This window comes from Triturus cristatus, chromosome 10 (assembly GCF_964204655.1).
Source record: "Triturus cristatus chromosome 10, aTriCri1.1, whole genome shotgun sequence".
Lineage (NCBI taxonomy): Eukaryota > Metazoa > Chordata > Amphibia > Caudata > Salamandridae > Triturus > Triturus cristatus.
In genome coordinates, this window is record NC_140593.1 from 1,194,248,059 (window position 1) to 1,194,260,639 (window position 12,581).

General features: G+C 43.8%; 1 protein-coding gene across 2 annotated transcripts in view; it reads left to right on the forward strand.

The window, feature by feature from the left end:
- Positions 1-12,581, forward strand: part of LOC146797021 (caM kinase-like vesicle-associated protein) — a 521,696-nt gene that overhangs the window by 491,138 nt on the left and 17,977 nt on the right. For both annotated transcript variants that reach the window (XM_085630295.1, XM_085630296.1), the window contains 2 exons: positions 1,577-1,697; positions 9,090-9,165. In XM_085630295.1, coding sequence (XP_085486421.1) covers positions 1,577-1,697; positions 9,090-9,165 — 197 coding nt within the window. The remainder of the gene's footprint in view (positions 1-1,576; positions 1,698-9,089; positions 9,166-12,581) is intronic.

The window sequence follows — 12,581 nt, forward strand, 5'->3', positions numbered from 1 at the left end:
ATGCAGTTCTACACTCAGAAATGGTAAAAAGCACTGAAGTGTAGATTTGCATCTAAATGCAGGAGGAGATTTACATGTGACTACATTTATAAATGTACATTTTCCTCTGTAAACAGTCCACTAAGTGCCTCAGAGGTTGGCCTAGGAGAGCACAGCTTGTTTATGGCACCTCCTCATCCTACTCCACTCATGATTAGGGGTGAGCGATATATTCCGCTCCACCGGCAGGATTGGTGGAAAGTTTGCCACTCTGATTCAAGCTTGTAACACGGAGTTCCAGCCAAATTCCCCCAACCTCTGGGTGGCGGAGATATTTCTTGTGCGTGGCTCGATAACAGTAATTTGGCAAGTGCAAGTGAGATTTAGCATCCCCTTGTGCGATTTCTGATCACTAAATTGGCACCCAGCAAGATTTCTCCAACAGGGGTGGGTGCAGAAGGTCACGACCATTCGTGGCCAGAAAGCTGCTGTTCGAGTAAAACATGAACTCGAGTGGCAGCAAAATCAACTCGAGAAGCTGCGCCATCTGGCACACCGCGTTGTGCCATTCACACTGATTTTTCAGCACGTAATGATCTCCTGGTGCTAAATCACAGCAGGAGCAGCGCAACATGCCTATTTCTGCCCATTCGTGGAATTGAGCAGAATTTCATGGTGTTTTTTTTGGAACTTCACGGAATTCCGCAGAGTGAAACTCCGCGAGTTTCATCCAGGCCTACTCATGATTCCTCTGCCCTTTTCAGTGTTGGGGGAAGTGCCAGGTTTACGCTGGCCAGTCCTCAGTCGGCTCCGCCATATAAAACCTTTAGCCTGACAGCTTGTCTGCCACTCAGCTTTCAGGACAAAGTAGCAATCATTTAGTGCATGGTGAGTGCTTACTCGCCTTCCCTTCCCGAGACAGTCATGCGAGGCATGGCGGTCCCGGGCAGTAAAAAGCATTGAATAGAACTCACACACAAGGTGAAGGCTCCCTGAGTAACAGGGGAATTTTTTATTTTTTATTGTCAAGAAACAGGAAAACAAAACTTTTTGCTGAGCGAGTGAACAAGAAGTGGCGCCCAGTCGGCAAAGTTCCGTGCCTTCAGCAGAGCTGCCACAGTGGTGTTTCTGCTGTAAGCAGAGAGACCCCACAAATCAGGTGGGGGATCTCTAAATATTGTGGGCAGTCCATCTCGCCAAGGTCTACATGATGCCCAAGTGTTATCTGTGTAGTGTATCTTATGTGGAACCACTAGCAATATATGCCACATTAATTATTGAAAATATTCTGTGTAAAATTCAAGTTTTTCATATGGAAGGGCAAAGCAATACCTTTAAAACCTTCATGAAGTTTTTCATAGGCTTCAGCAAAGGTTGCTAAAAAACACTTTGCAAATTTGCACGCCCCTAATGCCGACGTGTATATAGATCTGTGACGGGGGTGAATGTCTGAAAAGTTTCAGCGCTCCGTCCATCATCTCCTTGTGTTTGACTTGTATATAGTATGCAGGATTATTTTTGTAATTTATTAACTGTCTTCCTGATAGTTGTTTCATAAAATACACAATATTAATATTTAGCTTTTTATTCTTTTCAGCTAGAAAACCTAATGTACTACAACCAGAACAGCCACTCCAAGGTGGTCTTGCGGGATTTCTACCTGTCGCGCTTTGAGAGCGGGGAGATCACAGAACCATGTGGGACACCCGAATACCTGGGTACGTGATGTTCTTTTTCGGGGTATAATTTAAGGGTTAAGGAAGGACCAAGAACAACTCGATGATATAAGTAGACCTTATACAATTATATTCTTACAATGGAATGTCGCCACCTATTGGGGAACACGATATGTTCAACAGGCACACATGGCAATGCGCACCCCGCCCTATTAATGGCAGGAAGTCTGTCCACTCATTTCCTGTCCAGGGCTCCCATGTGAACTATGGCAGTTCGGTCCCAAAAAAATGCTCCAATGTACTGGACAAAAACTCATGTGGCCTGAAGGGCTTTATTATTTATTGTGCAATGACAAATCCTGCTTTTTGGTTTGGTTTTCAGAGATTAAAATAAAACATCAAGTGGTCTGTACTGAAGGGCAGACAGGGTGGAACTGTGTTTTTCTCTTAATTGGGCCCCCTCCAAGAGGTTAAAGCCGCTTCACAGATAAAATTCCACCAACATGGCCGAACACTTGAAATATTGTGGGTGCACTGCAGCGTGTCAGTGTGGGCGGGGCCTTTGACCCCTTACCCTCTAGCGGTTTGGTGGATGGCCTCCAAGAAGTGAAAGGCCATCTTCATGTATGTTTTTTTAATGTTTTCTGAAGTGGTCCTAGTATCGCTGCATCCTGGTCCCCAGGAACATCACTAGATGTGCCCCATTGGTTTATTGTCCGGGCAACAATGTTAATGCAGGACATGGGTGTATTCTAAGAAGCCTACTTGCTTTTCTTCTAATTTTAGTTTTTGGAAAATGTGTGTTTTGCTTTTGAGTTGGGTGATCTGGGCGCGTCTTAGGGGCTGATTTAGAGTTTGGCAGAGAGGATTCTCTGTTGCAATGGGAACAGAGTCCCCTCTTCACCAAACTCAAGGTCCGCCTGCCCAGTTTAGAGGTGGCCAGACCTTAAGAATGTCAGACACAGCCTGCTGCAGCTCAGTCACTGACATACTCCTCTGACGGTCCGACAAAGTGAAGGCCAGTCAGTAGGTAGCCAGCCAACCGAGATTGTTTGGGGTTTTGTTTTGTTGTCCATCACAGCCAGGTAAATCCTGGCGTTCATAGACAGTAGAGAGAAAATGACACCCCACACAATGGAGAAATCACTCAAGGTGTGTGGATCATTGGTTTGACATTTTGCAAAAACAAACTCCCACTTTAGGAATCTCTGTTTGAAAAATATTTGTTAGAATTTATAGGTGGATGTCATGTTTATTGGAGCCATTCCTCAAACGTTCACAATATTGACAGGAACCGCAGTGACGGTGGTTCCTGAGAACATTAAGAGTTGTCTGTGGGTCTGGCAGACAACTTCATACTCAGGGTGGGATGTTAGTGAGGGCGACGGAGTAAACTCCGTCAACTTGATGGACTTACTCCGTCCGTCCAAGTCTATATCAGTCCCTTCACGCTTCTTTATAGTGCCCCGCACATTGCTTATTAAATTGTGCCACCCTTCATCTTCACAAAGAGGCTATGGGCTAAGCCTCCTTTGCAGAGAACCCAGGGACCATCCTCATGGTTCTCTTATTCCACTCACTCAGCCTGGTGTAGGGAGAGCCTTGTCCTTTGCTCTTCTGAGTGTCAGAGAACTTTCCTACTTGAGAGGAATGGTGAAAAAGCTTGCGGTACCTCTGTCTGCCTTCATGCCGGTGCCCATGTGCCTAGGCGTGGATGTGTGTGTGTTTGTGTGTGTGTGTGACTGTCAGCCCTTCTCCATACACACTGGGCTCGCTTGATGTTTAAAGATCACGATGACATGCCCCCATGAACAGAGAAATGGGGTTACTGGATTGGGGACAAGAGGCTTCTTAATTTCTCCAAGTACCTGCTCCACTTTGGTAGCCGATGACCATATGTAAGGCTTTCCACTGAGGTTTGGAGACAGCAAAGTTCACCAGCGTTCCAAACTCCTACTCAATATCCCTACAAGACAAAATGCAGAACTCATTAGTACCAATCCCAAGTGGTACAATGGTGTGACCCGGCTCCGTCCCCATCAAGCCCTACTTAGCTCTCCGGCTGTCAGAGAAGGACTAGTGTGAACATTACAAGTTCCTTGAGGAGACGTCTATTCTTGGACCTCTCGGTCTGTATCCTTTTTGGATCTGTATGCCCCAATAATTGATACCCAAATGTAGTCCCACCTTTAGCCGCTCCTTGGGATATTGATCAGGGGGGCAAAGACAAGACCTGCCTCAGTTATGTAATGGCTTACAAGCCCAAGGCTCCCACACACAGCAGAGATCACTCACCACGTTCCTCATTTTCACTTTGACTCTAACACCAGCAATTTTCCATGATAGTCTTTTCAACCCCCCTCCCCCCCCTATTCTCCCCCTCCATTGTCCTGATGGAGGGTGTCTCTGTTGATAAGTAAATGAGGAGAGGGGCTCATAGAGACCCTTTGTTTTTAAGGGTGGGGGTACTCTACTTATATAGGTAGATTTTTGTCCAAGGACAATTAGTTTAAACAGTGGTACATTTGGCTTGGTTGTATTTTCAAGAATAACATCAGCTTCTCGCGAAGGACTCTGGGGGTTTTGAGCAGTTCCTCCTCGTGCCAGATGTGCTGTTCGACTGAACTAAGATTACAACCTTCACTAACAGCACGCGCGTGGTATCCAGTGTTTCACCTTCTTCATCAACTAACTACTGGTTTCTAAAAAGCTTTACACCCCAACCACCCTCCCCCACACCCGCCAGGATTGTTTTTTTCCCCAGTTAGCACACGTGGGCTAATTTGGCCTTTGGTGCATCGGTATTAAATTAAAAAGAAAAATTATCAACTATACAGATGCCAGAACTAAAGAAATAACAGCTAGCAAAACAGGGGATGATAAAACATTTATTTTGATTTCCCTCAAACGATGTTCTTGAATTATAATTTGGGCTTCTTCTCAAGAAGCGATTCTCTTGGGGTGGGCGTCTCTGCAGCAACTTTATTGCAAATTATTTTTCTTGCTGACTCTGCTTAAGGGTGTTTTTTTATTACTAATATCAGTTTCTTTTATTCATCTTCCGTCTGAGCGCATAATCAGTGTCTATGTCTTGTAAAGTAGTCTGCTTCTCATCCTTGCTTATCCTTGAGTGACCCCTCCCCCGCAGACCGCTGAAACTATGAAGGGACTAAACAGCGGTTGACGATCCCATAACATTAAGTGCATCCTTGAGAGGAAGGTGTAAAGAGGAGGGCACACAAAACTAAGAGATGTTCCACCTGCTTCTCTTTGCATCCCACTGACCTTGTATAAAGTGGGCGGAATGGTAAATGACCGAATGACCCCTCCACTCACTCCGCCATAGAGCCCCTATTGCGCCGTTGTTGACATTTCCACAAATGGTGCAACGGATGCTGCATTTGGAGTAACTGGTCTTCCATTATGTCAGGTAGCATCAACCCTAAGGAAGGACAACAATGCAATGCATGCCGGCCTTCTCTGAATGGGCTCTAAAGCTCCTTAAATGCGTGTGCAGGCATGGGCCTCCAGTGTCCACTTGTCCATTCAACCATGCCACAGAGAAATTTGGGAATCAATAACTCTGAGCCCACTCCATCCTCCTTATCCTGTCATTGCAATAGGAGCTGCCTCAGAGTCAAAGCAACCACACCTTGGAGCCATCATATGGCAGAACACCTTGCACCTGAGCGGCAGAGGTCTTACATCAGCCGCACTGTCTACCATGCACGGCTTCCAACAAGACTCATGCACATCATCAGCTCTTGAGAATGCTCCCTCCCTCATGTTGCTTCAGTTCCTGATTAGCTCAGTTAACACCCCCTGATGATATTTCAAGTCCATTTATTACTAATTTTACAGTGTCTAATTTTTCATCCACAGCTTCTGGTAACTTCATAAGGCTTGTACCTATCGGCAGGGCTTTGCTATATTAGCCATATACGAGTCAGAATACACTGATGGGTGTATGATTGTGGATTGTCCAACACTTGCCCTTCTTTTCACCGGGGAAGTCTCATCCTCCAAACCTTCCAATCGCGTCTGTCTTGAGCTGATCTTCTCTCTTAGACCTGGGATCTTCGCTTTCGTCAATTCTTGGGGAACGTTATCCAAGATAGCACACAAGGTAGAACCCAAGGGATGACTTCTGCTTCCAAACTCAATGTTCCGAAACATATCAAACGGGACAGTAATAACTGCTGCGGCACAAAGTCCTTGCGTATGCGTGAACTGTTTTACACCTCCCAGAGAAGCATTCAGTCAACCAAGCGTGGGGGCTTGGCTATGAGTTGTGTTCCACCTCATTCATGAATGGATGGACTTCTTCATCTGAGACCGGTGGCATTCACTTCCAGCAGATTTTTCAGAGATACTGCTGAGCTTTGATTAGCGATACTCATAAAAAAGGTGTTTATGTTAATAGAACCACATACCTCTATGTTTAAAATGACCAGCTAGACACATCAAAACTCTACCAGAGCAATCAGTATTTAAAACGTCAATTTTTTCACAGATCTACAGTCCTGAACAAGACCATACTGGGGCATTTACCCCCAAGTATTTTACGTCACTGCTCTAGGACGAAACTGTTGTCTGATCTCTTCTCAAGAAGATCTCCCAAGAGGCAGCAGGGAATAAAATATACTGTAACCCATGACCTATGAAAGAATGAACAGAGGTCAAAGACGGTAGATACAGTAGTGGGGACAGAAGGAAAGGAATAAGGACAATTACCGGGCACGCGAAGAGTGAGGCTTCCACCTACAAACAAACACTCCCCCATCTTTCACCCCTACTCTTGTGGTCAAAGGACTTTTGTGTCTCTACAATACCACTGTTCCCTGTAGAGCTTGAAGTGCACAAGAAAAAGTCACTTCAGGCTCATGGATGGCATCCACGGGTGCTCCTGCCCCTCCTCCAGTTCCTCCTGGAAACATGTGGTGCTTTGCACAGATCAACAAGCCTTTGTTTAAGAGGACAGGCTCATTGCCCTGAAGACGCGTGAGCTGCTTTTGGGTAATCTGATCCGTTTTGTCCATTCAGAGATGCTCATCTCTGGCCCCTGCACAATGGTCCTGGACTGGATCATAAACAAAGTAAGCACCAGCAACATAGTCTCCCCAGTGAAGCTGGTCTTCATGTCCATAGAAACTAAACCCACCACTCCTGGTTTGAAGGCAGAAGCAGCCTTACCCAGAGCACTGGTGGAGCTTTGCCTGTGACTTCTGCTATCGATGAAGGCAGTAGGCGTGCATTCTCTAATGTGGCAAAGAATGACACTGCTTCTGTTAGGGGCAGGTTATGATGCTCTCTGCTTCAGCTTTTAGCGTGGATAAATGGTTCCAGGCTCCTGCAGGTGTGACTCTCTCAGCCCTGTTGCTGGTAGGGATGAGGCACAGATCTCTTCAGCACCCCAGTGCCCTGCAGCTGTGGCAAACTCTGGGCCAGAATTAGGAATGCAAGTGGCAGAGGATAGGTGTCTCTGAATCTCTGCCACTCAGGTAAGGGTTTGGATCCAGGATTCAGAGCGCGACTATCCTTTCTGGTCCAGTGATGCTGCTTTCACCTGCACTCTCTGGAGAACATTGGATCAGGTTAAACTGTAGGCTCTGGCAGGGGAGCCCTGCAATCCTTTGTGAAGGTTGTAGAGAGTTTGAGCTCACACAGCCTCTGACCCACAATGGATGCTTAGGCACCTCACCCATTCTCTGTCCAGGGCAGATTGCAACTGGACACTAGATTGACCTCAGGGAAGGACTGGACCCTTGAGTCTCTGTCAATGCTGTACCACACAGCGAAGTCATGCTAGGTCCACAGAGGCTGGGCAAGGAGATAGAAAGGGGAAATTGAAATGGGTACCTAATTATGATGTTTTAAAGCGGACTCAAGGTTTTCCCTGTTGTAAAAACCCAAGTTACTCAATGAAACAATTTGCTCACTAGACTCTTGAACCTGAACTGACACTCGCCCACTCTCTTGGGATAAAGTGAGGAGGGTAAATACGGCACATCTGTCCCAGAGTCCCAGAGGGGAGAGTACAGAAGGGTTGCAGTTGTATGGAACCCCTTGGTCCATAATGAATCTCTCATTAGTTGCTGCCACCTACCAGCCAAGGTGAACATCAAGGGTCTCACTCTTACAATCGGATGAAATGCATGAGAGGTGCAACATACTTATGGGAGAGAGGGTCGCAGCAGAGTTACAGGGATACCAGAAAGGATTACAATGGTAGATGTTAGTGGGAGATTATTGTTTTCCCGTGCCATGTGGGGGAGTTTGTGTGCTGTGTGTGTCTCTGTCTTGAAACCTTTGCAGTTGTGTGTTCTGTCTGTGGATGTGTCTCTGTGCCTAAGAGTCTTCGCTGGGGTGCATGTGAGCTGACAAGGCCATACACCTAGCATAGTGAGCTGTTATTGAATTCATCACAAAAAGGTGCCTGTGATTCCCTCAGTCTTGAGTTCTATTCTGCACATTCTGTGTCTGTTTATTTCTGTATCTTTTTGCACCTTTCTGTGTTCTTGAGTATGCCTATACACGTGTTTGAGTGTGAGTGACTGACAAACTGCCTGCCTGCACTTACATTCCTTAATGTTAGTCTGATTTCAAATTATGTACATCAGACTTTCCATCCGCCAGTGTGGTGGAACCTTCACCATATCACAACGTGGCTACCACGGCAGCAAGGGTATTGTTTTCTGAGGTAGCTTTCAATGGCATGGCTGGCCCCACCATGGGGGTATGAACTCTGTGGTGACATTTCCACCATGTCCATGTCTGACCTCATCCTGTCTGTGATCCCTGCAACCCTCAGCACTATTCTTATGCCTACCAAGACACACAGGAAGGTGTCCATTATTCCACTGGTAGGATCAGACCTGTCATCAGTTGTTAAGGAATAGGCTGACACGGCATTGAGGGGTAGAAGGCACAGCAATGGGTGCATAGTTGGCCCTTGTATTCGCTATTCTACAGACTGCATGCAGGTCTGGCTCCTTTTGTAAAATCCACATAGTAGCACTTTTGTCGTACATTTTATTAGGATTGAGTTTAGGACCACTGAACACGTTTCTATAACTGGTAAGTTTCTCTTTTTACATTTCTATTGTTTATTCTTCGTTGTGGTGCTGAAGTCATTTTAACCCAAATACTTTGCCTCTCTTTCAACAACAACCTTTGTTTCTCCCTCCTTTCTTCTGCTTTGGTTACTCTCTCCCTGTTTCTTCACTCACACGCTGTCATGCTTTTATGACCTACTACCTATCTTCTGTTCTGCTCTCTACTCTTTTTCATTACCCCCTCTCAATTGCTTCTCTCTTTTTTTACTGACTATGCCATTGTCTCTATCTTACTTTCTACCTTTCTATGTGTCTATCTCTCTTACATTTTTTCGCTCCTCTCATTTCTGTTTACCCTCCTCTTCTGTTGGCGGAATAGCTCCAGAGGTGGTTGCACGTCACAGATACGGTCGTCCTGTTGACTGCTGGGCAGTTGGAGTGATAATGTTCATCCTGTGAGTATTAAAAATGGGAGCAACCTAGAGAGAATCTGAGTGTGTGTGCATGTGTGTGTGTGTGTGTTTGTGTATGTCTGCATGTGTATGTGTGTGTGTTTGTGTGTGTGTGCAAGTATGTTTGGGTGTTTATTGATTTGGTATGGTGTACTTTAATTTTATTTTTATGATTTTTATTGCAGTACTCTCTTGTGTGAGGTTGGGTTCTGTAGGGTCAGGAAAATATATGGCAGTGGCGAAGTGTGTCTTCTATAAGTATAGCCCAGGGTGTGATTGAGGGTTTCTCAGTGTGGAAGAACACTTTCTGCATCTGAGGATATTGGAAAAGGTTGAGGTATGATAATCAATGGCTCAGCATCAAAAGCCCCCCTATTGAAAATCTGTTTACTTCTGCCTGTCTCAAACTGGAATGCTGTCCAAAAATGAAGGACCTAGATCATTAGGCAGGCCATCACAGAACAGACCCACAACAATATATAATAAACATTTCTTATGCGTTGTTCCTCATTCATCTCTATTAGATTCTGTCTCAATACATGTCTCAATACAGGCCATGCAACCAAATTACATCTCAGCCAGATAAATTAAAGAAAAACAAGATTTTCCTGAAAGTTAGGTAGCAGTTAAAATATTGTTGCTCATTCAAATTTCATTTTTTTTTTACAATTTATAATTCATTAATCTTGTGATGAAGCATCTGAGCTGTGAATATTATATACATTTACTCCACTTTTGGTGAATCTGGTTCCAGCAATGAAACATGTGCTACAATCAAATAACTCTTTCAAAATAGTTTTTTTTCTAGCCGGTATTTGTAAGGCTAATCTAAAAGTGTCCCTCCATACTGCATTCCACCTACAAATCCTGCCATTTCTAAAATCAATTTCAGATATCATTGCTCAAAACCTAGTAACTAGGTTACATTTATTTGTAAATGGCATCTTGATGTATAATTTGAGCTGTCTACAAATCTGCATACCCAAAAGATTTTGAAAACCTTGTCGCTTAAAGTATTTCTTTAAAAATTATAACATCAGTTCATAAAGCTGCCATACACCCACCCCTATATGTGCCTTTTTTCTTTTTTGCCACTTAAGATATTTTAGTTTCATTTTTGATACATCAATGAAAAACCAACAGAACAATAACACAACATAACAGTAAAATGTGCCTATCCCTAAAATAAATGTATTTAGAATCTATATAAATGGATTGTGTAGGAAATGTACAAACTACAGCTCAGGGTGACTAAATTGAGTTGTCCATTTCCAAATGTTTTCTCCATATTTTCTTAAGAGTAGCCTAATATGTATTGGACAAATTCATTGATGTGCAGCCACTTAAGGAATTGTGCCAAGCAAGTTTGAAAGCAATGAAGAGATTTGAGAAACCCCAGCCAATTTCAGCATGGCACTGAAAAAAAGCTGAAACTTGAAAACAACTGAGACAATGGAAGGCCCACGTCTGGAATGTGATCTTTCTGGACATATTCATAGGGTGTGAATGGTGGTAACCAGTCCTCTTCGCTTGTGTTAGGGAATTTCCTTCATCAAAGAACACTACATGCTCCTAAAATATGACCACAAGAAGGCCAAAATACAACAATCCGCGGCAAATTGGTGAAGTTGTAACTTTTTTATTTTTCAATGCAATAATAGACCACACAAAAATGAAAACACACTGGCACCTAAACAGCCATATGTGTACAATAAAAAATGTAAATTAAAAAAATAAGCCACTGAATACACTTTCCTAGCTTTCTATGAGGCAGGTGTGCTTAGGTATAGAAACCTAGTTTTAGTTTTAATACACGTCACAGGAAAGTATGATTCTTATTGGCACAAAAATGTGCTACTGGGCTTGGATTCATCGAACCAGAAGACACATCTTAAATAAAGAAGGACTACTAAAACGAAAACAAAAGATACAGTTTAGAAAGAAAAAAAGCATTGGTAAAGTAAATTATTTGCCCATCTGCCCTGCCGTTGAAGTGCACTTCTTTTTAGGGTGAAATGACCATGTGCTCAGCCAAAATGCTGCTGGTCACTGAGTATGAGAGCCAGTAGGTGGAGAGGGTTGACCCACTGCCCCATGCACGTGCATCATGTGGTAGCCAGAAGCAAACTGTGAATGGCAGGTGACCAGACAGTTGGTTGAAGAGGGCTACCTCAAAGTTCCTCTATGTCACTATGCACATATATATATATTTTTAATGTATGTATTGTTTTGAATACATGAGGTTGGCCGACTAGCAAACAGCTGTTTGGCTGAAAAGCTAGCAAACAGCTAAAACAGCCCAAAAACAGACACCAACTCAGTTCTTTAACCTTGCTGCAACCAATAACATTTCAAACAGAATTTTTTTACATAAAACAGTGGCGATACATGGAGTCGTAGGTGCATGATGGTTAACAAATTCCAGTTGTAAAATATGTGACAAGGCTAATTGATGCAATTTTAGGAGCATACACATTAAGACAAACATACTAATAAAACACAAATCTAATGAGAAACAAAAATACCAAAATGGACATAGCTAAACAATGTTTGAGAACTATGAAAGAATGAAGCCATCCTTTGAGCTGCAGTCGCAAGAGACGGTGCTTTAGTCCTTTTCAACCCCGATGATTGGATGAAGCGACTACTTGTGGAAGGCGCTGATGACCTCGTTTACAGTTTGAAAGAACTGAAAAGGCTCCACTTTCTGAAGGAAACATTAAATAAGGAGTAGATTCCACCAGTTGAACCTCCTCAACAATATCCCTCAGGTGGAGTCAATTCAACAGGAGGATTCTGTTCAATATTTGGAATTTTATGCAGAAACTGGAAGATTTCTAACTCCCTCCAAACTCTAAAGGAGGACCTGTACCTTTTGGGGTGGAGCCAAGCCTGATTTGCATATGTTTGATACCACACTGTAGCGACCCTGTAATGACGAAAAGTTCCCAAAAATATGGAAGTGAATATGGCCCAGAAGAATTACCAGGGTCTGAGATGATTTCAAGCAGTTCATCCATCATCTTGATGTTTTTCTAAAGTGCTTGAATAATAGCAATCGGAGTAATAGCCTTGGTTGAAGTAATGAGACTGAGGTAACACGAAGCTGAAGAAATGCATTTGAATACTGGGGGCACCTCCTGTGTTATCCAGGCAACATAATGGAAAAAAGAGGGTGCATGAAAGCCAGACTAAGTAATCTAGAAGTTAAATTCCTTTGAAGGAAATGGAAGTAAACTGACTTGGTAGCACATAAATGCTATATGACTAGCAGGGGACCTACACAAAAAGCCAGAAAACAGAGACACGTTTCAGCCCTGAGCTGGGAGGGCCTTCTTCAGGAAGAAGAGCCACAAGTGCAATTCCTACAGTCCAATGTGTCTCCCTTGGTCACTGAAGAAGTAACGTGTTCTTGGAAG